Raw genomic sequence first — 27,498 nt, forward strand, 5'->3', positions numbered from 1 at the left:
TAATGTGTATCATCAGTGAGGAAGAAAACAGCAAAATGGACAGCAACTTCTTACTACAATTTTAAGTCATTTTAAAATCAGTGATGTGTACTATTTGTGATGAAGAAAATAGCAAAATGGAGACTGCAACTTCTAACTACAATATTAAGTCATTTTAAAATCAGTAATGTGTATCATCAGTGAGGAAGAAAATAGCAAAATGGACAGCAACTTCTTACTACAATTTTAAGTCATTTTAAAATCAGTGATGTGTACTATTTGTGATGAAGAAAATAGCAAAATGGAGACTGCAACTTCTAACTACAATATTAAGTCATTTTAAAATCAGTAATGTGTATCATCAGTGAGGAAGAAAACAGCAAAATGGACAGCAACTTCTTACTACAATTTTAAGTCATTTTAAAATCAGTGATGTGTACTATTTGTGATGAAGAAAATAGCAAAATGGAGACTGCAACTTCTAACTACAATATTAAGTCATTTTAAAATCAGTAATGTGTATCATCAGTGAGGAAGAAAATAGCAAAATGGACAGCAACTTCTTACTACAATTTTAAGTCATTTTAAAATCAGTGATGTGTACTATTTGTGATGAAGAAAATAGCAAAATGGAGACTGCAACTTCTAACTACAATATTAAGTCATTTTAAAATCAGTAATGTGTATCATCAGTGAGGAAGAAAACAGCAAAATGGACAGCAAATTCTTACTACAATTTTAAGTCATTTTAAAATCAGTGATGTGTACTATTTGTGATGAAGAAAATAGCAAAATGGAGACTGCAACTTCTAACTACAATATTAAGTCATTTTAAAATCAGTAATGTGTATCATCAGTGAGGAAGAAAATAGCAAAATGGACAGCAACTTCTTACTACAATTTTAAGTCATTTTAAAATCAGTGATGTGTACTATTTGTGATGAAGAAAATAGCAAAATGGACAGCAACTTCTTACTACAATTTTAAGTCATTTTAAAATCAGTAATGTGTATCATCAGTGAGGAAGAAAACAGCAAAATGGACAGCAACTTCTTACTACAATTTTAAGTCATTTTAAAATCAGTGATGTGTACTATTTGTGATGAAGAAAATAGCAAAATGGAGACTGCAACTTCTAACTACAATATTAAGTCATTTTAAAATCAGTAATGTGTATCATCAGTGAGGAAGAAAATAGCAAAATGGACAGCAACTTCTTACTACAATTTTAAGTCATTTTAAAATCAGTGATGTGTACTATTTGTGATGAAGAAAATAGCAAAATGGAGACTGCAACTTCTAACTACAATATTAAGTCATTTTAAAATCAGTAATGTGTATCATCAGTGAGGAAGAAAATAGCAAAATGGACAGCAACTTCTTACTACAATTTTAAGTCATTTTAAAATCAGTGATGTGTACTATTTGTGATGAAGAAAATAGCAAAATGGAGACTGCAACTTCTAACTACAATATTAAGTCATTTTAAAATCAGTGATGTGTACTATTTGTGATGAAGAAAATAGCAAAATGGACAGCAACTTCTTACTACAATTTTAAGTCATTTTAAAATCAGTAATGTGTATCATCAGTGAGGAAGAAAACAGCAAAATGGACAGCAACTTCTTACTACAATTTTAAGTCATTTTAAAATCAGTGATGTGTACTATTTGTGATGAAGAAAATAGCAAAATGGAGACTGCAACTTCTAACTACAATATTAAGTCATTTTAAAATCAGTAATGTGTATCATCAGTGAGGAAGAAAATAGCAAAATGGACAGCAACTTCTTACTACAATTTTAAGTCATTTTAAAATCAGTGATGTGTACTATTTGTGATGAAGAAAATAGCAAAATGGACAGCAACTTCTTACTACAATTTTAAGTCATTTTAAAATCAGTAATGTGTATCATCAGTGAGGAAGAAAACAGCAAAATGGACAGCAACTTCTTACTACAATTTTAAATCATTTTAAAATCAGTGATGTGTACTATTTGTGATGAAGAAAATAGCAAAATGGAGACTGCAACTTCTAACTACAATATTAAGTCATTTTAAAATCAGTAATGTGTATCATCAGTGAGGAAGAAAATAGCAAAATGGACAGCAACTTCTTACTACAATTTTAAGTCATTTTAAAATCAGTGATGTGTACTATTTGTGATGAAGAAAATAGCAAAATGGAGACTGCAACTTCTAACTACAATATTAAGTCATTTTAAAATCAGTGATGTGTACTATTTGTGATGAAGAAAATAGCAAAATGGACAGCAACTTCTTACTACACTTTTAAGTCATTTTAAAATCAGTAATGTGTATCATCAGTGAGGAAGAAAACAGCAAAATGGACAGCAACTTCTTACTACAATTTTAAGTCATTTTAAAATCAGTGATGTGTACTATTTGTGATGAAGAAAATAGCAAAATGGAGACTGCAACTTCTAACTACAATATTAAGTCATTTTAAAATCAGTAATGTGTATCATCAGTGAGGAAGAAAATAGCACAATGGACAGCAACTTCTTACTACAATTTTAAGTCATTTTAAAATCAGTGATGTGTACTATTTGTGATGAAGAAAATAGCAAAATGGACAGCAACTTCTTACTACAATTTTAAGTCATTTTAAAATCAGTAATGTGTATCATCAGTGAGGAAGAAAACAGCAAAATGGACAGCAACTTCTTACTACAATTTTAAGTCATTTTAAAATCAGTGATGTGTACTATTTGTGATGAAGAAAATAGCAAAATGGAGACTGCAACTTCTAACTACAATATTAAGTCATTTTAAAATCAGTAATGTGTATCATCAGTGAGGAAGAAAACAGCAAAATGGACAGCAACTTCTTACTACAATTTTAAGTCATTTTAAAATCAGTGATGTGTACTATTTGTGATGAAGAAAATAGCAAAATGGACAGCAACTTCTTACTACAATTTTAAGTCATTTTAAAATCAGTAATGTGTATCATCAGTGAGGAAGAAAACAGCAAAATGGACAGCAACTTCTTACTACAATTTTAAGTCATTTTGAAATCAGTGATGTGTACTATTTGTGATGAAGAAAATAGCAAAATGGAGACTGCAACTTCTAACTACAATATTAAGTCATTTTAAAATCAGTAATGTGTATCATCAGTGAGGAAGAAAACAGCAAAATGGACAGCAACTTCTTACTACAATTTTAAGTCATTTTAAAATCAGTGATGTGTACTATTTGTGATGAAGAAAATAGCAAAATGGAGACTGCAACTTCTAACTACAATATTAAGTCATTTTAAAATCAGTAATGTGTATCATCAGTGAGGAAGAAAATAGCAAAATGGACAGCAACTTCTTACTACAATTTTAAGTCATTTTAAAATCAGTGATGTGTACTATTTGTGATGAAGAAAATAGCAAAATGGACAGCAACTTCTTACTACAATTTTAAGTCATTTTAAAATCAGTAATGTGTATCATCAGTGAGGAAGAAAACAGCAAAATGGACAGCAACTTCTTACTACAATTTTAAGTCATTTTAAAATCAGTGATGTGTACTATTTGTGATGAAGAAAATAGCAAAATGGAGACTGCAACTTCTAACTACAATATTAAGTCATTTTAAAATCAGTAATGTGTATCATCAGTGAGGAAGAAAACAGCAAAATGGACAGCAACTTCTTACTACAATTTTAAGTCATTTTAAAATCAGTGATGTGTACTATTTGTGATGAAGAAAATAGCAAAATGGACAGCAACTTCTTACTACAATTTTAAGTCATTTTAAAATCAGTAATGTGTATCATCAGTGAGGAAGAAAACAGCAAAATGGACAGCAACTTCTTACTACAATTTTAAGTCATTTTAAAATCAGTGATGTGTACTATTTGTGATGAAGAAAATAGCAAAATGGAGACTGCAACTTCTAACTACAATATTAAGTCATTTTAAAATCAGTAATGTGTATCATCAGTGAGGAAGAAAACAGCAAAATGGACAGCAACTTCTTACTACAATTTTAAGTCATTTTAAAATCAGTGATGTGTACTATTTGTGATGAAGAAAATAGCAAAATGGAGACTGCAACTTCTAACTACAATATTAAGTCATTTTAAAATCAGTAATGTGTATCATCAGTGAGGAAGAAAACAGCAAAATGGACAGCAACTTCTTACTACAATTTTAAGTCATTTTAAAATCAGTGATGTGTACTATTTGTGATGAAGAAAATAGCAAAATGGAGACTGCAACTTCTAACTACAATATTAAGTCATTTTAAAATCAGTAATGTGTATCATCAGTGAGGAAGAAAATAGCAAAATGGACAGCAACTTCTTACTACAATTTTAAGTCATTTTAAAATCAGTGATGTGTACTATTTGTGATGAAGAAAATAGCAAAATGGACAGCAACTTCTTACTACAATTTTAAGTCATTTTAAAATCAGTAATGTGTATCATCAGTGAGGAAGAAAACAGCAAAATGGACAGCAACTTCTTACTACAATTTTAAGTCATTTTAAAATCAGTGATGTGTACTATTTGTGATGAAGAAAATAGCAAAATGGAGACTGCAACTTCTAACTACAATATTAAGTCATTTTAAAATCAGTAATGTGTATCATCAGTGAGGAAGAAAACAGCAAAATGGACAGCAACTTCTTACTACAATTTTAAGTCATTTTAAAATCAGTGATGTGTACTATTTGTGATGAAGAAAATAGCAAAATGGACAGCAACTTCTTACTACAATTTTAAGTCATTTTAAAATCAGTAATGTGTATCATCAGTGAGGAAGAAAACAGCAAAATGGACAGCAACTTCTTACTACAATTTTAAGTCATTTTAAAATCAGTGATGTGTACTATTTGTGATGAAGAAAATAGCAAAATGGAGACTGCAACTTCTAACTACAATATTAAGTCATTTTAAAATCAGTAATGTGTATCATCAGTGAGGAAGAAAACAGCAAAATGGACAGCAACTTCTTACTACAATTTTAAGTCATTTTAAAATCAGTGATGTGTACTATTTGTGATGAAGAAAATAGCAAAATGGAGACTGCAACTTCTAACTACAATATTAAGTCATTTTAAAATCAGTAATGTGTATCATCAGTGAGGAAGAAAATAGCAAAATGGACAGCAACTTCTTACTACAATTTTAAGTCATTTTAAAATCAGTGATGTGTACTATTTGTGATGAAGAAAATAGCAAAATGGACAGCAACTTCTTACTACAATTTTAAGTCATTTTAAAATCAGTAATGTGTATCATCAGTGAGGAAGAAAACAGCAAAATGGACAGCAACTTCTTACTACAATTTTAAGTCATTTTAAAATCAGTGATGTGTACTATTTGTGATGAAGAAAATAGCAAAATGGAGACTGCAACTTCTAACTACAATATTAAGTCATTTTAAAATCAGTAATGTGTATCATCAGTGAGGAAGAAAACAGCAAAATGGACAGCAACTTCTTACTACAATTTTAAGTCATTTTAAAATCAGTGATGTGTACTATTTGTGATGAAGAAAATAGCAAAATGGACAGCAACTTCTTACTACAATTTTAAGTCATTTTAAAATCAGTAATGTGTATCATCAGTGAGGAAGAAAACAGCAAAATGGACAGCAACTTCTTACTACAATTTTAAGTCATTTTAAAATCAGTGATGTGTACTATTTGTGATGAAGAAAATAGCAAAATGGAGACTGCAACTTCTAACTACAATATTAAGTCATTTTAAAATCAGTAATGTGTATCATCAGTGAGGAAGAAAACAGCAAAATGGACAGCAACTTCTTACTACAATTTTAAGTCATTTTAAAATCAGTGATGTGTACTATTTGTGATGAAGAAAATAGCAAAATGGAGACTGCAACTTCTAACTACAATATTAAGTCATTTTAAAATCAGTAATGTGTATCATCAGTGAGGAAGAAAACAGCAAAATGGACAGCAACTTCTTACTACAATTTTAAGTCATTTTAAAATCAGTGATGTGTACTATTTGTGATGAAGAAAATAGCAAAATGGAGACTGCAACTTCTAACTACAATATTAAGTCATTTTAAAATCAGTAATGTGTATCATCAGTGAGGAAGAAAATAGCAAAATGGACAGCAACTTCTTACTACAATTTTAAGTCATTTTAAAATCAGTGATGTGTACTATTTGTGATGAAGAAAATAGCAAAATGGACAGCAACTTCTTACTACAATTTTAAGTCATTTTAAAATCAGTAATGTGTATCATCAGTGAGGAAGAAAACAGCAAAATGGACAGCAACTTCTTACTACAATTTTAAGTCATTTTAAAATCAGTGATGTGTACTATTTGTGATGAAGAAAATAGCAAAATGGAGACTGCAACTTCTAACTACAATATTAAGTCATTTTAAAATCAGTAATGTGTATCATCAGTGAGGAAGAAAACAGCAAAATGGACAGCAACTTCTTACTACAATTTTAAGTCATTTTAAAATCAGTGATGTGTACTATTTGTGATGAAGAAAATAGCAAAATGGAGACTGCAACTTCTAACTACAATATTAAGTCATTTTAAAATCAGTAATGTGTATCATCAGTGAGGAAGAAAACAGCAAAATGGACAGCAACTTCTTACTACAATTTTAAGTCATTTTAAAATCAGTGATGTGTACTATTTGTGATGAAGAAAATAGCAAAATGGACAGCAACTTCTTACTACAATTTTAAGTCATTTTAAAATCAGTAATGTGTATCATCAGTGAGGAAGAAAACAGCAAAATGGACAGCAACTTCTTACTACAATTTTAAGTCATTTTAAAATCAGTGATGTGTACTATTTGTGATGAAGAAAATAGCAAAATGGAGACTGCAACTTCTAACTACAATATTAAGTCATTTTAAAATCAGTAATGTGTATCATCAGTGAGGAAGAAAACAGCAAAATGGACAGCAACTTCTTACTACAATTTTAAGTCATTTTAAAATCAGTGATGTGTACTATTTGTGATGAAGAAAATAGCAAAATGGAGACTGCAACTTCTAACTACAATATTAAGTCATTTTAAAATCAGTAATGTGTATCATCAGTGAGGAAGAAAATAGCAAAATGGACAGCAACTTCTTACTACAATTTTAAGTCATTTTAAAATCAGTGATGTGTACTATTTGTGATGAAGAAAATAGCAAAATGGACAGCAACTTCTTACTACAATTTTAAGTCATTTTAAAATCAGTAATGTGTATCATCAGTGAGGAAGAAAACAGCAAAATGGACAGCAACTTCTTACTACAATTTTAAGTCATTTTAAAATCAGTGATGTGTACTATTTGTGATGAAGAAAATAGCAAAATGGAGACTGCAACTTCTAACTACAATATTAAGTCATTTTAAAATCAGTAATGTGTATCATCAGTGAGGAAGAAAATAGCAAAATGGACAGCAACTTCTTACTACAATTTTAAGTCATTTTAAAATCAGTGATGTGTACTATTTGTGATGAAGAAAATAGCAAAATGGAGACTGCAACTTCTAACTACAATATTAAGTCATTTTAAAATCAGTAATGTGTATCATCAGTGAGGAAGAAAACAGCAAAATGGACAGCAACTTCTTACTACAATTTTAAGTCATTTTAAAATCAGTGATGTGTACTATTTGTGATGAAGAAAATAGCAAAATGGAGACTGCAACTTCTAACTACAATATTAAGTCATTTTAAAATCAGTAATGTGTATCATCAGTGAGGAAGAAAATAGCAAAATGGACAGCAACTTCTTACTACAATTTTAAGTCATTTTAAAATCAGTGATGTGTACTATTTGTGATGAAGAAAATAGCAAAATGGAGACTGCAACTTCTAACTACAATATTAAGTCATTTTAAAATCAGTAATGTGTATCATCAGTGAGGAAGAAAACAGCAAAATGGACAGCAACTTCTTACTACAATTTTAAGTCATTTTAAAATCAGTGATGTGTACTATTTGTGATGAAGAAAATAGCAAAATGGAGACTGCAACTTCTAACTACAATATTAAGTCATTTTAAAATCAGTAATGTGTATCATCAGTGAGGAAGAAAATAGCAAAATGGACAGCAACTTCTTACTACAATTTTAAGTCATTTTAAAATCAGTGATGTGTACTATTTGTGATGAAGAAAATAGCAAAATGGACAGCAACTTCTTACTACAATTTTAAGTCATTTTAAAATCAGTAATGTGTATCATCAGTGAGGAAGAAAACAGCAAAATGGACAGCAACTTCTTACTACAATTTTAAGTCATTTTAAAATCAGTGATGTGTACTATTTGTGATGAAGAAAATAGCAAAATGGAGACTGCAACTTCTAACTACAATATTAAGTCATTTTAAAATCAGTAATGTGTATCATCAGTGAGGAAGAAAATAGCAAAATGGACAGCAACTTCTTACTACAATTTTAAGTCATTTTAAAATCAGTGATGTGTACTATTTGTGATGAAGAAAATAGCAAAATGGAGACTGCAACTTCTAACTACAATATTAAGTCATTTTAAAATCAGTAATGTGTATCATCAGTGAGGAAGAAAATAGCAAAATGGACAGCAACTTCTTACTACAATTTTAAGTCATTTTAAAATCAGTGATGTGTACTATTTGTGATGAAGAAAATAGCAAAATGGAGACTGCAACTTCTAACTACAATATTAAGTCATTTTAAAATCAGTGATGTGTACTATTTGTGATGAAGAAAATAGCAAAATGGACAGCAACTTCTTACTACAATTTTAAGTCATTTTAAAATCAGTAATGTGTATCATCAGTGAGGAAGAAAACAGCAAAATGGACAGCAACTTCTTACTACAATTTTAAGTCATTTTAAAATCAGTGATGTGTACTATTTGTGATGAAGAAAATAGCAAAATGGAGACTGCAACTTCTAACTACAATATTAAGTCATTTTAAAATCAGTAATGTGTATCATCAGTGAGGAAGAAAATAGCAAAATGGACAGCAACTTCTTACTACAATTTTAAGTCATTTTAAAATCAGTGATGTGTACTATTTGTGATGAAGAAAATAGCAAAATGGACAGCAACTTCTTACTACAATTTTAAGTCATTTTAAAATCAGTAATGTGTATCATCAGTGAGGAAGAAAACAGCAAAATGGACAGCAACTTCTTACTACAATTTTAAATCATTTTAAAATCAGTGATGTGTACTATTTGTGATGAAGAAAATAGCAAAATGGAGACTGCAACTTCTAACTACAATATTAAGTCATTTTAAAATCAGTAATGTGTATCATCAGTGAGGAAGAAAATAGCAAAATGGACAGCAACTTCTTACTACAATTTTAAGTCATTTTAAAATCAGTGATGTGTACTATTTGTGATGAAGAAAATAGCAAAATGGAGACTGCAACTTCTAACTACAATATTAAGTCATTTTAAAATCAGTGATGTGTACTATTTGTGATGAAGAAAATAGCAAAATGGACAGCAACTTCTTACTACACTTTTAAGTCATTTTAAAATCAGTAATGTGTATCATCAGTGAGGAAGAAAACAGCAAAATGGACAGCAACTTCTTACTACAATTTTAAGTCATTTTAAAATCAGTGATGTGTACTATTTGTGATGAAGAAAATAGCAAAATGGAGACTGCAACTTCTAACTACAATATTAAGTCATTTTAAAATCAGTAATGTGTATCATCAGTGAGGAAGAAAATAGCACAATGGACAGCAACTTCTTACTACAATTTTAAGTCATTTTAAAATCAGTGATGTGTACTATTTGTGATGAAGAAAATAGCAAAATGGACAGCAACTTCTTACTACAATTTTAAGTCATTTTAAAATCAGTAATGTGTATCATCAGTGAGGAAGAAAACAGCAAAATGGACAGCAACTTCTTACTACAATTTTAAGTCATTTTAAAATCAGTGATGTGTACTATTTGTGATGAAGAAAATAGCAAAATGGAGACTGCAACTTCTAACTACAATATTAAGTCATTTTAAAATCAGTAATGTGTATCATCAGTGAGGAAGAAAACAGCAAAATGGACAGCAACTTCTTACTACAATTTTAAGTCATTTTAAAATCAGTGATGTGTACTATTTGTGATGAAGAAAATAGCAAAATGGACAGCAACTTCTTACTACAATTTTAAGTCATTTTAAAATCAGTAATGTGTATCATCAGTGAGGAAGAAAACAGCAAAATGGACAGCAACTTCTTACTACAATTTTAAGTCATTTTAAAATCAGTGATGTGTACTATTTGTGATGAAGAAAATAGCAAAATGGAGACTGCAACTTCTAACTACAATATTAAGTCATTTTAAAATCAGTAATGTGTATCATCAGTGAGGAAGAAAACAGCAAAATGGACAGCAACTTCTTACTACAATTTTAAGTCATTTTAAAATCAGTGATGTGTACTATTTGTGATGAAGAAAATAGCAAAATGGAGACTGCAACTTCTAACTACAATATTAAGTCATTTTAAAATCAGTAATGTGTATCATCAGTGAGGAAGAAAATAGCAAAATGGACAGCAACTTCTTACTACAATTTTAAGTCATTTTAAAATCAGTGATGTGTACTATTTGTGATGAAGAAAATAGCAAAATGGACAGCAACTTCTTACTACAATTTTAAGTCATTTTAAAATCAGTAATGTGTATCATCAGTGAGGAAGAAAACAGCAAAATGGACAGCAACTTCTTACTACAATTTTAAGTCATTTTAAAATCAGTGATGTGTACTATTTGTGATGAAGAAAATAGCAAAATGGAGACTGCAACTTCTAACTACAATATTAAGTCATTTTAAAATCAGTAATGTGTATCATCAGTGAGGAAGAAAACAGCAAAATGGACAGCAACTTCTTACTACAATTTTAAGTCATTTTAAAATCAGTGATGTGTACTATTTGTGATGAAGAAAATAGCAAAATGGACAGCAACTTCTTACTACAATTTTAAGTCATTTTAAAATCAGTAATGTGTATCATCAGTGAGGAAGAAAACAGCAAAATGGACAGCAACTTCTTACTACAATTTTAAGTCATTTTAAAATCAGTGATGTGTACTATTTGTGATGAAGAAAATAGCAAAATGGAGACTGCAACTTCTAACTACAATATTAAGTCATTTTAAAATCAGTAATGTGTATCATCAGTGAGGAAGAAAACAGCAAAATGGACAGCAACTTCTTACTACAATTTTAAGTCATTTTAAAATCAGTGATGTGTACTATTTGTGATGAAGAAAATAGCAAAATGGAGACTGCAACTTCTAACTACAATATTAAGTCATTTTAAAATCAGTAATGTGTATCATCAGTGAGGAAGAAAACAGCAAAATGGACAGCAACTTCTTACTACAATTTTAAGTCATTTTAAAATCAGTGATGTGTACTATTTGTGATGAAGAAAATAGCAAAATGGAGACTGCAACTTCTAACTACAATATTAAGTCATTTTAAAATCAGTAATGTGTATCATCAGTGAGGAAGAAAATAGCAAAATGGACAGCAACTTCTTACTACAATTTTAAGTCATTTTAAAATCAGTGATGTGTACTATTTGTGATGAAGAAAATAGCAAAATGGACAGCAACTTCTTACTACAATTTTAAGTCATTTTAAAATCAGTAATGTGTATCATCAGTGAGGAAGAAAACAGCAAAATGGACAGCAACTTCTTACTACAATTTTAAGTCATTTTAAAATCAGTGATGTGTACTATTTGTGATGAAGAAAATAGCAAAATGGAGACTGCAACTTCTAACTACAATATTAAGTCATTTTAAAATCAGTAATGTGTATCATCAGTGAGGAAGAAAACAGCAAAATGGACAGCAACTTCTTACTACAATTTTAAGTCATTTTAAAATCAGTGATGTGTACTATTTGTGATGAAGAAAATAGCAAAATGGACAGCAACTTCTTACTACAATTTTAAGTCATTTTAAAATCAGTAATGTGTATCATCAGTGAGGAAGAAAACAGCAAAATGGACAGCAACTTCTTACTACAATTTTAAGTCATTTTAAAATCAGTGATGTGTACTATTTGTGATGAAGAAAATAGCAAAATGGAGACTGCAACTTCTAACTACAATATTAAGTCATTTTAAAATCAGTAATGTGTATCATCAGTGAGGAAGAAAACAGCAAAATGGACAGCAACTTCTTACTACAATTTTAAGTCATTTTAAAATCAGTGATGTGTACTATTTGTGATGAAGAAAATAGCAAAATGGAGACTGCAACTTCTAACTACAATATTAAGTCATTTTAAAATCAGTAATGTGTATCATCAGTGAGGAAGAAAATAGCAAAATGGACAGCAACTTCTTACTACAATTTTAAGTCATTTTAAAATCAGTGATGTGTACTATTTGTGATGAAGAAAATAGCAAAATGGACAGCAACTTCTTACTACAATTTTAAGTCATTTTAAAATCAGTAATGTGTATCATCAGTGAGGAAGAAAACAGCAAAATGGACAGCAACTTCTTACTACAATTTTAAGTCATTTTAAAATCAGTGATGTGTACTATTTGTGATGAAGAAAATAGCAAAATGGAGACTGCAACTTCTAACTACAATATTAAGTCATTTTAAAATCAGTAATGTGTATCATCAGTGAGGAAGAAAACAGCAAAATGGACAGCAACTTCTTACTACAATTTTAAGTCATTTTAAAATCAGTGATGTGTACTATTTGTGATGAAGAAAATAGCAAAATGGACAGCAACTTCTTACTACAATTTTAAGTCATTTTAAAATCAGTAATGTGTATCATCAGTGAGGAAGAAAACAGCAAAATGGACAGCAACTTCTTACTACAATTTTAAGTCATTTTAAAATCAGTGATGTGTACTATTTGTGATGAAGAAAATAGCAAAATGGAGACTGCAACTTCTAACTACAATATTAAGTCATTTTAAAATCAGTAATGTGTATCATCAGTGAGGAAGAAAACAGCAAAATGGACAGCAACTTCTTACTACAATTTTAAGTCATTTTAAAATCAGTGATGTGTACTATTTGTGATGAAGAAAATAGCAAAATGGAGACTGCAACTTCTAACTACAATATTAAGTCATTTTAAAATCAGTAATGTGTATCATCAGTGAGGAAGAAAACAGCAAAATGGACAGCAACTTCTTACTACAATTTTAAGTCATTTTAAAATCAGTGATGTGTACTATTTGTGATGAAGAAAATAGCAAAATGGAGACTGCAACTTCTAACTACAATATTAAGTCATTTTAAAATCAGTAATGTGTATCATCAGTGAGGAAGAAAATAGCAAAATGGACAGCAACTTCTTACTACAATTTTAAGTCATTTTAAAATCAGTGATGTGTACTATTTGTGATGAAGAAAATAGCAAAATGGACAGCAACTTCTTACTACAATTTTAAGTCATTTTAAAATCAGTAATGTGTATCATCAGTGAGGAAGAAAACAGCAAAATGGACAGCAACTTCTTACTACAATTTTAAGTCATTTTAAAATCAGTGATGTGTACTATTTGTGATGAAGAAAATAGCAAAATGGAGACTGCAACTTCTAACTACAATATTAAGTCATTTTAAAATCAGTAATGTGTATCATCAGTGAGGAAGAAAACAGCAAAATGGACAGCAACTTCTTACTACAATTTTAAGTCATTTTAAAATCAGTGATGTGTACTATTTGTGATGAAGAAAATAGCAAAATGGAGACTGCAACTTCTAACTACAATATTAAGTCATTTTAAAATCAGTAATGTGTATCATCAGTGAGGAAGAAAACAGCAAAATGGACAGCAACTTCTTACTACAATTTTAAGTCATTTTAAAATCAGTGATGTGTACTATTTGTGATGAAGAAAATAGCAAAATGGACAGCAACTTCTTACTACAATTTTAAGTCATTTTAAAATCAGTAATGTGTATCATCAGTGAGGAAGAAAACAGCAAAATGGACAGCAACTTCTTACTACAATTTTAAGTCATTTTAAAATCAGTGATGTGTACTATTTGTGATGAAGAAAATAGCAAAATGGAGACTGCAACTTCTAACTACAATATTAAGTCATTTTAAAATCAGTAATGTGTATCATCAGTGAGGAAGAAAACAGCAAAATGGACAGCAACTTCTTACTACAATTTTAAGTCATTTTAAAATCAGTGATGTGTACTATTTGTGATGAAGAAAATAGCAAAATGGAGACTGCAACTTCTAACTACAATATTAAGTCATTTTAAAATCAGTAATGTGTATCATCAGTGAGGAAGAAAATAGCAAAATGGACAGCAACTTCTTACTACAATTTTAAGTCATTTTAAAATCAGTGATGTGTACTATTTGTGATGAAGAAAATAGCAAAATGGACAGCAACTTCTTACTACAATTTTAAGTCATTTTAAAATCAGTAATGTGTATCATCAGTGAGGAAGAAAACAGCAAAATGGACAGCAACTTCTTACTACAATTTTAAGTCATTTTAAAATCAGTGATGTGTACTATTTGTGATGAAGAAAATAGCAAAATGGAGACTGCAACTTCTAACTACAATATTAAGTCATTTTAAAATCAGTAATGTGTATCATCAGTGAGGAAGAAAACAGCAAAATGGACAGCAACTTCTTACTACAATTTTAAGTCATTTTAAAATCAGTGATGTGTACTATTTGTGATGAAGAAAATAGCAAAATGGACAGCAACTTCTTACTACAATTTTAAGTCATTTTAAAATCAGTAATGTGTATCATCAGTGAGGAAGAAAACAGCAAAATGGACAGCAACTTCTTACTACAATTTTAAGTCATTTTAAAATCAGTGATGTGTACTATTTGTGATGAAGAAAATAGCAAAATGGAGACTGCAACTTCTAACTACAATATTAAGTCATTTTAAAATCAGTAATGTGTATCATCAGTGAGGAAGAAAACAGCAAAATGGACAGCAACTTCTTACTACAATTTTAAGTCATTTTAAAATCAGTGATGTGTACTATTTGTGATGAAGAAAATAGCAAAATGGAGACTGCAACTTCTAACTACAATATTAAGTCATTTTATAATCAGTAATGTGTATCATCAGTGAGGAAGAAAACAGCAAAATGGACAGCAACTTCTTACTACAATTTTAAGTCATTTTAAAATCAGTGATGTGTACTATTTGTGATGAAGAAAATAGCAAAATGGAGACTGCAACTTCTAACTACAATATTAAGTCATTTTAAAATCAGTAATGTGTATCATCAGTGAGGAAGAAAATAGCAAAATGGACAGCAACTTCTTACTACAATTTTAAGTCATTTTAAAATCAGTGATGTGTACTATTTGTGATGAAGAAAATAGCAAAATGGACAGCAACTTCTTACTACAATTTTAAGTCATTTTAAAATCAGTAATGTGTATCATCAGTGAGGAAGAAAACAGCAAAATGGACAGCAACTTCTTACTACAATTTTAAGTCATTTTAAAATCAGTGATGTGTACTATTTGTGATGAAGAAAATAGCAAAATGGAGACTGCAACTTCTAACTACAATATTAAGTCATTTTAAAATCAGTAATGTGTATCATCAGTGAGGAAGAAAACAGCAAAATGGACAGCAACTTCTTACTACAATTTTAAGTCATTTTAAAATCAGTGATGTGTACTATTTGTGATGAAGAAAATAGCAAAATGGACAGCAACTTCTTACTACAATGTTAAGTCATTTTAAAATCAGTGATGTGTACTACATGTGATGATGAAAATAGCAAAATGGACAGCAACTTCTTACTACAATTTTAAGTCATTTTAAAATCAGTGATGTGTACTATTTGTGATGAAGAAAATAGCAAAATGGACAGCAACTTCTTACTACAATTTTAAGTCATTTTAAAATCAGTAATGTGTATCATCAGTGAGGAAGAAAACAGCAAAATGGACAGCAACTTCTTACTACAATTTTAAGTCATTTTAAAATCAGTGATGTGTACTATTTGTGATGAAGAAAATAGCAAAATGGAGACTGCAACTTCTAACTACAATATTAAGTCATTTTAAAATCAGTAATGTGTATCATCAGTGAGGAAGAAAACAGCAAAATGGCCAGCAACTTCTTACTACAATTTTAAGTCATTTTAAAATCAGTGATGTGTACTATTTGTGATGAAGAAAATAGCAAAATGGACAGCAACTTCTTACTACAATTTTAAGTCATTTTAAAATCAGTAATGTGTATCATCAGTGAGGAAGAAAACAGCAAAATGGACAGCAACTTCTTACTACAATTTTAAGTCATTTTAAAATCAGTGATGTGTACTATTTGTGATGAAGAAAATAGCAAAATGGAGACTGCAACTTCTAACTACAATATTAAGTCATTTTAAAATCAGTAATGTGTATCATCAGTGAGGAAGAAAACAGCAAAATGGACAGCAACTTCTTACTACAATTTTAAGTCATTTTAAAATCAGTGATGTGTACTATTTGTGATGAAGAAAATAGCAAAATGGAGACTGCAACTTCTAACTACAATATTAAGTCATTTTAAAATCAGTAATGTGTATCATCAGTGAGGAAGAAAACAGCAAAATGGACAGCAACTTCTTACTACAATTTTAAGTCATTTTAAAATCAGTGATGTGTACTATTTGTGATGAAGAAAATAGCAAAATGGAGATTGCAACTTCTAACTACAATATTAAGTCATTTTAAAATCAGTAATGTGTATCATCAGTGAGGAAGAAAATAGCAAAATGGACAGCAACTTCTTACTACAATTTTAAGTCATTTTAAAATCAGTGATGTGTACTATTTGTGATGAAGAAAATAGCAAAATGGACAGCAACTTCTTACTACAATTTTAAGTCATTTTAAAATCAGTAATGTGTATCATCAGTGAGGAAGAAAACAGCAAAATGGACAGCAACTTCTTACTACAATTTTAAGTCATTTTAAAATCAGTGATGTGTACTATTTGTGATGAAGAAAATAGCAAAATGGAGACTGCAACTTCTAACTACAATATTAAGTCATTTTAAAATCAGTAATGTGTATCATCAGTGAGGAAGAAAACAGCAAAATGGACAGCAACTTCTTACTACAATTTTAAGTCATTTTAAAATCAGTGATGTGTACTATTTGTGATGAAGAAAATAGCAAAATGGAGACTGCAACTTCTAACTACAATATTAAGTCATTTTAAAATCAGTAATGTGTATCATCAGTGAGGAAGAAAACAGCAAAATGGACAGCAACTTCTTACTACAATTTTAAGTCATTTTAAAATCAGTGATGTGTACTATTTGTGATGAAGAAAATAGCAAAATGGACAGCAACTTCTTACTACAATTTTAAGTCATTTTAAAATCAGTAATGTGTATCATCAGTGAGGAAGAAAACAGCAAAATGGACAGCAACTTCTTACTACAATTTTAAGTCATTTTAAAATCAGTGATGTGTACTATTTGTGATGAAGAAAATAGCAAAATGGAGACTGCAACTTCTAACTACAATATTAAGTCATTTTAAAATCAGTAATGTGTATCATCAGTGAGGAAGAAAACAGCAAAATGGACAGCAACTTCTTACTACAATTTTAAGTCATTTTAAAATCAGTGATGTGTACTATTTGTGATGAAGAAAATAGCAAAATGGAGACTGCAACTTCTAACTACAATATTAAGTCATTTTAAAATCAGTAATGTGTATCATCAGTGAGGAAGAAAACAGCAAAATGGACAGCAACTTCTTACTACAATTTTAAGTCATTTTAAAATCAGTGATGTGTACTATTTGTGATGAAGAAAATAGCAAAATGGAGACTGCAACTTCTAACTACAATATTAAGTCATTTTAAAATCAGTAATGTGTATCATCAGTGAGGAAGAAAATAGCAAAATGGACAGCAACTTCTTACTACAATTTTAAGTCATTTTAAAATCAGTGATGTGTACTATTTGTGATGAAGAAAATAGCAAAATGGAGACTGCAACTTCTAACTACAATATTAAGTCATTTTAAAATCAGTAATGTGTACCATCAGTGAGGAAGAAAACAGCAAAATGGACAGCAACTTCTTACTACAATTTTAAGTCATTTTAAAATCAGTGATGTGTACTATTTGTGATGAAGAAAATAGCAAAATGGAGACTGCAACTTCTAACTACAATATTAAGTCATTTTAAAATCAGTAATGTGTACCATCAGTGAGGAAGAAAACAGCAAAATGGACAGCAACTTCTTACTACAATTTTAAGTCATTTTAAAATCAGTGATGTGTACTATTTGTGATGAAGAAAATAGCAAAATGGAGACTGCAACTTCTAACTACAATATTAAGTCATTTTAAAATCAGTAATGTGTATCATCAGTGAGGAAGAAAACAGCAAAATGGACAGCAACTTCTTACTACAATTTTAAGTCATTTTAAAATCAGTGATGTGTACTATTTGTGATGAAGAAAATAGCAAAATGGAGACTGCAACTTCTAACTACAATATTAAGTCATTTTAAAATCAGTAATGTGTATCATCAGTGAGGAAGAAAACAGCAAAATGGACAGCAACTTCTTACTACAATTTTAAGTCATTTTAAAATCAGTGATGTGTACTATTTGTGATGAAGAAAATAGCAAAATGGTCAGCAACTTCTTACTACAATTTTAAGTCATTTTAAAATCAGTAATGTGTATCATCAGTGAGGAAGAAAACAGCAAAATGGACAGCAACTTCTTACTACAATTTTAAGTCATTTTAAAATCAGTGATGTGTACTATTTGTGATGAAGAAAATAGCAAAATGGAGACTGCAACTTCTAACTACAATATTAAGTCATTTTAAAATCAGTAATGTGTATCATCAGTGAGGAAGAAAACAGCAAAATGGACAGCAACTTCTTACTACAATTTTAAGTCATTTTAAAATCAGTGATGTGTACTATTTGTGATGAAGAAAATAGCAAAATGGAGACTGCAACTTCTAACTACAATATTAAGTCATTTTAAAATCAGTAATGTGTATCATCAGTGAGGAAGAAAATAGCAAAATGGACAGCAACTTCTTACTACAATTTTAAGTCATTTTAAAATCAGTGATGTGTACTATTTGTGATGAAGAAAATAGCAAAATGGACAGCAACTTCTTACTACAATTTTAAGTCATTTTAAAATCAGTAATGTGTATCATCAGTGAGGAAGAAAACAGCAAAATGGACAGCAACTTCTTACTACAATTTTAAGTCATTTTAAAATCAGTGATGTGTACTATTTGTGATGAAGAAAATAGCAAAATGGAGACTGCAACTTCTAACTACAATATTAAGTCATTTTAAAATCAGTAATGTGTATCATCAGTGAGGAAGAAAACAGCAAAATGGACAGCAACTTCTTACTACAATTTTAAGTCATTTTAAAATCAGTGATGTGTACTATTTGTGATGAAGAAAATAGCAAAATGGACAGCAACTTCTTACTACAATTTTAAGTCATTTTAAAATCAGTAATGTGTATCATCAGTGAGGAAGAAAACAGCAAAATGGACAGCAACTTCTTACTACAATTTTAAGTCATTTTAAAATCAGTGATGTGTACTATTTGTGATGAAGAAAATAGCAAAATGGAGACTGCAACTTCTAACTACAATATTAAGTCATTTTAAAATCAGTAATGTGTATCATCAGTGAGGAAGAAAACAGCAAAATGGACAGCAACTTCTTACTACAATTTTAAGTCATTTTAAAATCAGTGATGTGTACTATTTGTGATGAAGAAAATAGCAAAATGGAGACTGCAACTTCTAACTACAATATTAAGTCATTTTAAAATCAGTAATGTGTATCATCAGTGAGGAAGAAAACAGCAAAATGGACAGCAACTTCTTACTACAATTTTAAGTCATTTTAAAATCAGTGATGTGTACTATTTGTGATGAAGAAAATAGCAAAATGGAGACTGCAACTTCTAACTACAATATTAAGTCATTTTAAAATCAGTAATGTGTATCATCAGTGAGGAAGAAAATAGCAAAATGGACAGCAACTTCTTACTACAATTTTAAGTCATTTTAAAATCAGTGATGTGTACTATTTGTGATGAAGAAAATAGCAAAATGGACAGCAACTTCTTACTACAATTTTAAGTCATTTTAAAATCAGTAATGTGTATCATCAGTGAGGAAGAAAACAGCAAAATGGACAGCAACTTCTTACTACAATTTTAAGTCATTTTAAAATCAGTGATGTGTACTATTTGTGATGAAGAAAATAGCAAAATGGAGACTGCAACTTCTAACTACAATATTAAGTCATTTTAAAATCAGTAATGTGTATCATCAGTGAGGAAGAAAACAGCAAAATGGACAGCAACTTCTTACTACAATTTTAAGTCATTTTAAAATCAGTGATGTGTACTATTTGTGATGAAGAAAATAGCAAAATGGACAGCAACTTCTTACTACAATTTTAAGTCATTTTAAAATCAGTAATGTGTATCATCAGTGAGGAAGAAAACAGCAAAATGGACAGCAACTTCTTACTACAATTTTAAGTCATTTTAAAATCAGTGATGTGTACTATTTGTGATGAAGAAAATAGCAAAATGAGACTGCAACTTCTAACTACAATATTAAGTCATTTTAAAATCAGTAATGTGTATCATCAGTGAGGAAGAAAACAGCAAAATGGACAGCAACTTCTTACTACAATTTTAAGTAATTTTAAAATCAGTGATGTGTACTATTTGTGATGAAGAAAATAGCAAAATGGAGACTGCAACTTCTAACTACAATATTAAGTCATTTTAAAATCAGTAATGTGTATCATCAGTGAGGAAGAAAACAGCAAAATGGACAGCAACTTCTTACTACAATTTTAAGTCATTTTAAAATCAGTGATGTGTACTATTTGTGATGAAGAAAATAGCAAAATGGACAGCAACTTCTTACTACAATTTTAAGTCATTTTAAAATCAGTAATGTGTATCATCAGTGAGGAAGAAAACAGCAAAATGGACAGCAACTTCTTACTACAATTTTAAGTCATTTTAAAATCAGTGATGTGTACTATTTGTGATGAAGAAAATAGCAAAATGGAGACTGCAACTTCTAACTACAATATTAAGTCATTTTAAAATCAGTAATGTGTATCATCAGTGAGGAAGAAAACAGCAAAATGGACAGCAACTTCTTACTACAATTTTAAGTCATTTTAAAATCAGTGATGTGTACTATTTGTGATGAAGAAAATAGCAAAATGGACAGCAACTTCTTACTACAATTTTAAGTCATTTTAAAATCAGTAATGTGTATCATCAGTGAGGAAGAAAACAGCAAAATGGACAGCAACTTCTTACTACAATTTTAAGTCATTTTAAAATCAGTGATGTGTACTATTTGTGATGAAGAAAATAGCAAAATGGAGACTGCAACTTCTAACTACAATATTAAGTCATTTTAAAATCAGTAATGTGTATCATCAGTGAGGAAGAAAACAGCAAAATGGACAGCAACTTCTTACTACAATTTTAAGTCATTTTAAAATCAGTGATGTGTACTATTTGTGATGAAGAAAATAGCAAAATGGAGACTGCAACTTCTAACTACAATATTAAGTCATTTTAAAATCAGTAATGTGTATCATCAGTGAGGAAGAAAACAGCAAAATGGACAGCAACTTCTTACTACAATTTTAAGTCATTTTAAAATCAGTGATGTGTACTATTTGTGATGAAGAAAATAGCAAAATGGAGACTGCAACTTCTAACTACAATATTAAGTCATTTTAAAATCAGTAATGTGTATCATCAGTGAGGAAGAAAATAGCAAAATGGACAGCAACTTCTTACTACAATTTTAAGTCATTTTAAAATCAGTGATGTGTACTATTTGTGATGAAGAAAATAGCAAAATGGAGACTGCAACTTCTAACTACAATATTAAGTCATTTTAAAATCAGTAATGTGTACCATCAGTGAGGAAGAAAACAGCAAAATGGACAGCAACTTCTTACTACAATTTTAAGTCATTTTAAAATCAGTGATGTGTACTATTTGTGATGAAGAAAATAGCAAAATGGAGACTGCAACTTCTAACTACAATATTAAGTCATTTTAAAATCAGTAATGTGTACCATCAGTGAGGAAGAAAACAGCAAAATGGACAGCAACTTCTTACTACAATTTTAAGTCATTTTAAAATCAGTGATGTGTACTATTTGTGATGAAGAAAATAGCAAAATGGAGACTGCAACTTCTAACTACAATATTAAGTCATTTTAAAATCAGTAATGTGTATCATCAGTGAGGAAGAAAATAGCAAAATGGACAGCAACTTCTTACTACAATTTTAAGTCATTTTAAAATCAGTGATGTGTACTATTTGTGATGAAGAAAATAGCAAAATGGAGACTGCAACTTCTAACTACAATATTAAGTCATTTTAAAATCAGTAATGTGTACCATCAATGAGGAAGAAAATAGCAAAATGGACAGCAACTTCTTATTACAATGTAAAACATTTTGAAATCAGTGATGTGTACTATTTGTGATGAAGAAAACGGCAAACGCTATTGCTATTTGAAATAATATTAAATATTTCAAGCTGGCCACTCACCGACTGCTAAGTCCGATCCTTTCAGCCAAATTCTGGAGCTGGTCAGGCAGCCTCCTCTGCTTGATGATGCCCCCTTCAGCGACAGAAACTTCACACAGCGAGAAGTGCGAGCTGGGGTCCGTGATTCCGAACTCCTGCAGTGCCAGCATTACAACCTCGTGCGCCGTGGTCTCCTTGTGCACCAGGAGGTACTTGCAGGTCTGGTCCGGCTTGTACACTTTGAGCACGTGCTCCGGGTAGTCCGACGAGCGAAGGTCGTCGTAGCAGATGCTCATGAGGTCCGGGTTGCTGTGGCTGTGGATCAGCATCGTCTGTTGCGAGGGCTGCATGTGCGTGAAGGAGTTGTCGTCGTTGTGCACTCCATCACTGTGGAAAGAGGATGTCCTGCAATTACGCAGTCACAGCTTAAACACATGTTAAGTGATCTGCATAATATTCTGGGAAAATAAAAACTGACAACGAAAAGGGAGGAAAGAGGAGGAAGAGAGATATCGTGGAAACAGTGGTAGATGCAGAGGAGGAAAGGAGGTAGAAGAAATAATGTACTGTATATAAAAAACGGGTTTCAGATGAAGTATTATAATTATATATTAAATGACGGTAAAAGAGTCAATGAGATGGAGATAAAAAGAATAGGACTGGAATACAGGTAATGGGAAGAAAAAAAGGGAATTAGTGAAATCAAGAGAAGAAATAGGGATGGAAAGAAAGAGTGGAATGAGCAATCAAGGAGAGAGAAAGAAGGTAAAAACACAAACAAATTAAAAACATTTTAAAACAATCTGAAAATGAAGGAAACAAACAAACTAAAAATAAAGAAACAAATTAAACTAAAAATGAATAGAAGAAACTAAACTAAAAGCAATAAATTAAAAATGAAAGAAATTAACTAAACTAAAAGGAAAAGAAACTAAACTAAAAATGAAAGAAACAAAGTAAAGTAAAAATTAAACAAACTCAACTAAAACGTAATAACCAAACTGAACCAAAATGAAGAAGAATACTTCTGAAATAATAAATAGGATTATCCCTCACTGTAGTCCTTTTGATACTATTTTGGTATGTAACCCCTGATAAGTACCTTCTCGAGTAATATCTCATCATCATTGAATTATTAACTACAGATCTCATTTTTGTTTAACTATTAAAATGAGATCTGTAGTTATACTGTTACTATTATTTATAGTAAAAAGCAAAGTAAACTAAAAAGGAAATGAACTCAACTAAGAGCAAACTAAATTAAAAAAGAAAGAAACGAACTCAAACGAAAATTAAGGAAAAAAACTAAACTAAAAATGAAATAATCTAAACTAAAAACGCTATAACCAAACTGAATTAAAACTATAGGAAACAAACTAAACTAAAAGGGAAAGAAACAAATTAAATTAAAAAGATAATAAATCACATATTCATTATATATGAGGTCTCGCCCACCTCACTGAATATTACACGGCTACTATGAAGTAGCCAATGTGTATTATCACCATTTAATACGAGAAAAATTCGTTCTGGCACCGGGAATCGAACCCAGGACCTCTCAGCTCTACGCGCTGAGCGCTCTTTCCAACTGAGCTATGCCGGGACACGATCCACGGTCCCGGCCGAACTCCTCTCGTAATGTTTTACGGCCTTACTACCTGCACTTTAGACAATGTAAGTCATACATGCAGGAGCGCATATTTAAATGACTTTATGGCCATATTCAACATCAGTTTGTGACAACTGCTAACAATTAATACATCACATATTCATTATATATGAGGTCTCGCCCACCTCATTGAATATTACACGACTACTATGAAGTAGCCAATGTGTATTATCACCATTTAATACGAGAAAAATTCGTTCCGGCACCGGGAATCGAACCCAGGAACTCTCAGCTCTACGCGCTGAGGAAGAAAACAAACTGAATTAAAAATGAAAGAAAAATCAACTGATAATTAAGGAAAAAAAAAAAAAACTAAACTAAAAATGAAATAATCTAACCTAAAAACGCTATAACCAAACTGAATTAAAATTATACGAAACAAACTAAACACGAAAGAAACAAACTGAATTAAAAATGAAAGTAACAAAAATCAACTGAAAATTAAGGGAAAAAAAAGACTAAACTAAAAATGAAATATAATCTAAACTAAAAATGCTATAACCAAACTGAATTAAAAATGAAAGTAACAAAAATCAACTGAAAATTAAGGGAAAAAAAAGACTAAACTAAAAATGAAATATAATCTAAACTAAAAATGCTATAACCAAACTGAATTAAAAATGAAGGTAACAAGCTCAATAAGCAATGAAATAAACTTATCTAAAAATGTTATAACCAAACTGGACTGAAATTATAAGTAACTAAACTAAAAAGGAAGGAAACAAATTAAACTAAAAACAAAAGAAACGAACTCAACTGAAAATTAAGGAAAAAAACTAAACTAAAAACGCTATAACCAAACTGAATTAAAATTATACCAAACAAACTAAACTAAAAAGAAAAGAAACGAACTCAACTGAAAATTAAGGAAAAAAAACTAAACTAAAAACGCTATAACCAAACTGAATTAAAATTATACGAAACAAACTAAACTAAAAAGAAAAGAAACGAACTCAACTGAAAATTAAGGAAAAAAACTAAACTAAAAACGCTATAACCAAACTGAATTAAAATTATACGAAACAAACTAAACTAAAAAGAAAAGAAACGAACTCAACTGAAAATTAAGGAAAAAAACTAAACTAAAAACGCTATAACCAAACTGAATTAAAATTATACCAAACAAACTAAACTAAAAAGAAAAGAAACGAACTCAACTGAAAATTAAGGAAAAAAAACTAAACTAAAAACGCTATAACCAAACTGAATTAAAATTATACCAAACAAACTAAACTAAAAAGAAAAGAAACGAACTCAACTGAAAATTAAGGAAAAAAACTAAACTAAAAACGCTATAACCAAACTGAATTAAAATTATACCAAACAAACTAAACTAAAAAGAAAAGAAACGAACTCAACTGAAAATTAAGGAAAAAAACTAAACTAAAAACGCTATAACCAAACTGAATTAAAATTATACGAAACAAACTAAACTAAAAAGAAAAGAAACGAACTCAACTGAAAATTAAGGAAAAAAACTAAACTAAAAACGCTATAACCAAACTGAATTAAAATTATACCAAACAAACTAAACTAAAAAGAAAAGAAACGAACTCAACTGAAAATTAAGGAAAAAAACTGAACTAAAAACGCTATAACCAAACTGAATTAAAATTATACCAAACAAACTAAACTAAAAACGAAAGAAACAAACTGAATTAAAAATGAAAGAAACAAACTCAATAAGCAATGAAATAAACTTATCTAAAAATGTTATAACCAAACTGGACTGAAATTATAAGAAACAAACTAAACTAAAAACGAAGGAAACAAACTAAATTAAAAAGAAAAGAAACGAACTCAACTGAAAATTAAGGGAAAACTAAACTAAAAACGCTATAACCAAACTGAATTAAAATTATACGAAACAAACTAAGCTAAAAAGCAAAAAACCAACTGAATTAAAAATGAAAGAAACAAACTCATTAAAAATGAAAACAAACTCAACTAAAAACGTTACAACCAAACTGGACTAAAATTATACGAAACAAACTAAACTAAAAAGGAAAGAAACTAACTGAATTAAAAATGAAAGAAACAAACTCACTAAAAATGAAACAAACTCAACTAAAAACGTTACAACCAAACTGGACTAAAATTATACGAAACAAACTAAACTAAAAAGGAAAGAAACTAACTGAATTAAAAATGAAAGAAACAAACTCACTAAAAATGAAACAAACTCAACTAAAAACGTTACAACCAAACTGGACTAAAATTATACGAAACAAACTAAACTAAAAAGGAAAGAAACTAACTGAATTAAAAATGAAAGAAACAAACTCACTAAAAATGAAACAAACTCAACTAAAAACGTTACAACCAAACTGGACTAAAATTATACGAAACAAACTAAACTAAAAAGGAAAGAAACTAACTGAATTAAAAATGAAAGAAACAAACTCACTAAAAATGAAACAAACTCAACTAAAAATGTTACAACCAAACTGGACTAAAATTATAAGAAACGAACTAAACTAAAAAGGAAAGAAACAAATCAACTAAAAACATAATAAACAAACTGAACTAAAATTGTAAAAAAATTAATTAAACTAAAAAAAAAGAAACAAACTCAACTATAAACGTAATAAACGAACTAAAAAAAAAAGCAAGTAAACTGAAAATGAAAGAAACAAACTAAAGTAAAAATTGTACATACTAAAAAAAAAAAAAAAAAAAAAAAAAAAAAAAAAAAAAAAAAACTAAAATTAATATTAAAGATACATAAAAAACTAAACGTGAAAGAATAGAACAAAGAAAAAGAAAAACAAAGACAGAAATTAAGGAACAAGCAAAAAAATAAATAAATAAATAAGAAGAAACAAAACGAAGAAAGAGAGAAAAAGATTGGAAATTAAAAAAAGAAAGACGTAAAAAGCGTGGAAGGAGCTGAAGTAAAGAGGTAGAAGGGTAAGCTAAGGAAGTTCTAAGCGAAGTGCGACTCTTTAAAAATATAAAATAAATGCGGTAACTACATAATCATACAGGATAGGTTAGGTTAATTATTCAAGTGTTTACTCATTCCATTAGGTGTGTTTCTTTAAGCATTTCTTTACCAGCACTTTGAAAGTGCTGAAGATTTTAATCATCAGTAAGATCGCAAATGAGAATGAAGCAATGGTAGAATGAAAGGAGAATAAACTCAAGTGCTAAGAGGAAACCTGACCCATACCTGTCTTGCCCACCACAAATCTGTCAGAATCTTTTGTCAATTAAAACTCGGTTACTTCGCTTGAATACAGTGTTGTATATAGTGTCATGTAGTGTAAATTGTATTCTTTGCGTAATTTTTCGATAACTGAG

The 27,498-nt window shown here is 29.7% G+C and overlaps 1 protein-coding gene across 8 annotated transcripts in view; it reads right to left on the minus strand.

Annotated features, from left to right (window-relative positions):
- PDZ-GEF (PDZ domain-containing guanine nucleotide exchange factor) overlaps positions 1 to 27,498 on the minus strand; it is a 504,712-nt gene that overhangs the window by 62,119 nt on the left and 415,095 nt on the right. For 6 of the 8 annotated variants that reach the window (XR_011331894.1, XM_069824559.1, XM_069824564.1 and 3 more), the window contains one exon: positions 22,548 to 22,931. Coding sequence is in view for 7 of the 8 variants with exons in the window: in XM_069824559.1 (XP_069680660.1) it covers positions 22,548 to 22,931 (384 nt within the window). In the remaining variant the exon portion in view is untranslated. The remainder of the gene's footprint in view (positions 1 to 22,547; positions 22,932 to 27,498) is intronic. The other 2 variants (XM_069824560.1, XM_069824563.1) reach the window with 1 other exon arrangement.

Source organism: Periplaneta americana, chromosome 4, assembly GCF_040183065.1.
Source record: "Periplaneta americana isolate PAMFEO1 chromosome 4, P.americana_PAMFEO1_priV1, whole genome shotgun sequence".
Lineage (NCBI taxonomy): Eukaryota > Metazoa > Arthropoda > Insecta > Blattodea > Blattidae > Periplaneta > Periplaneta americana.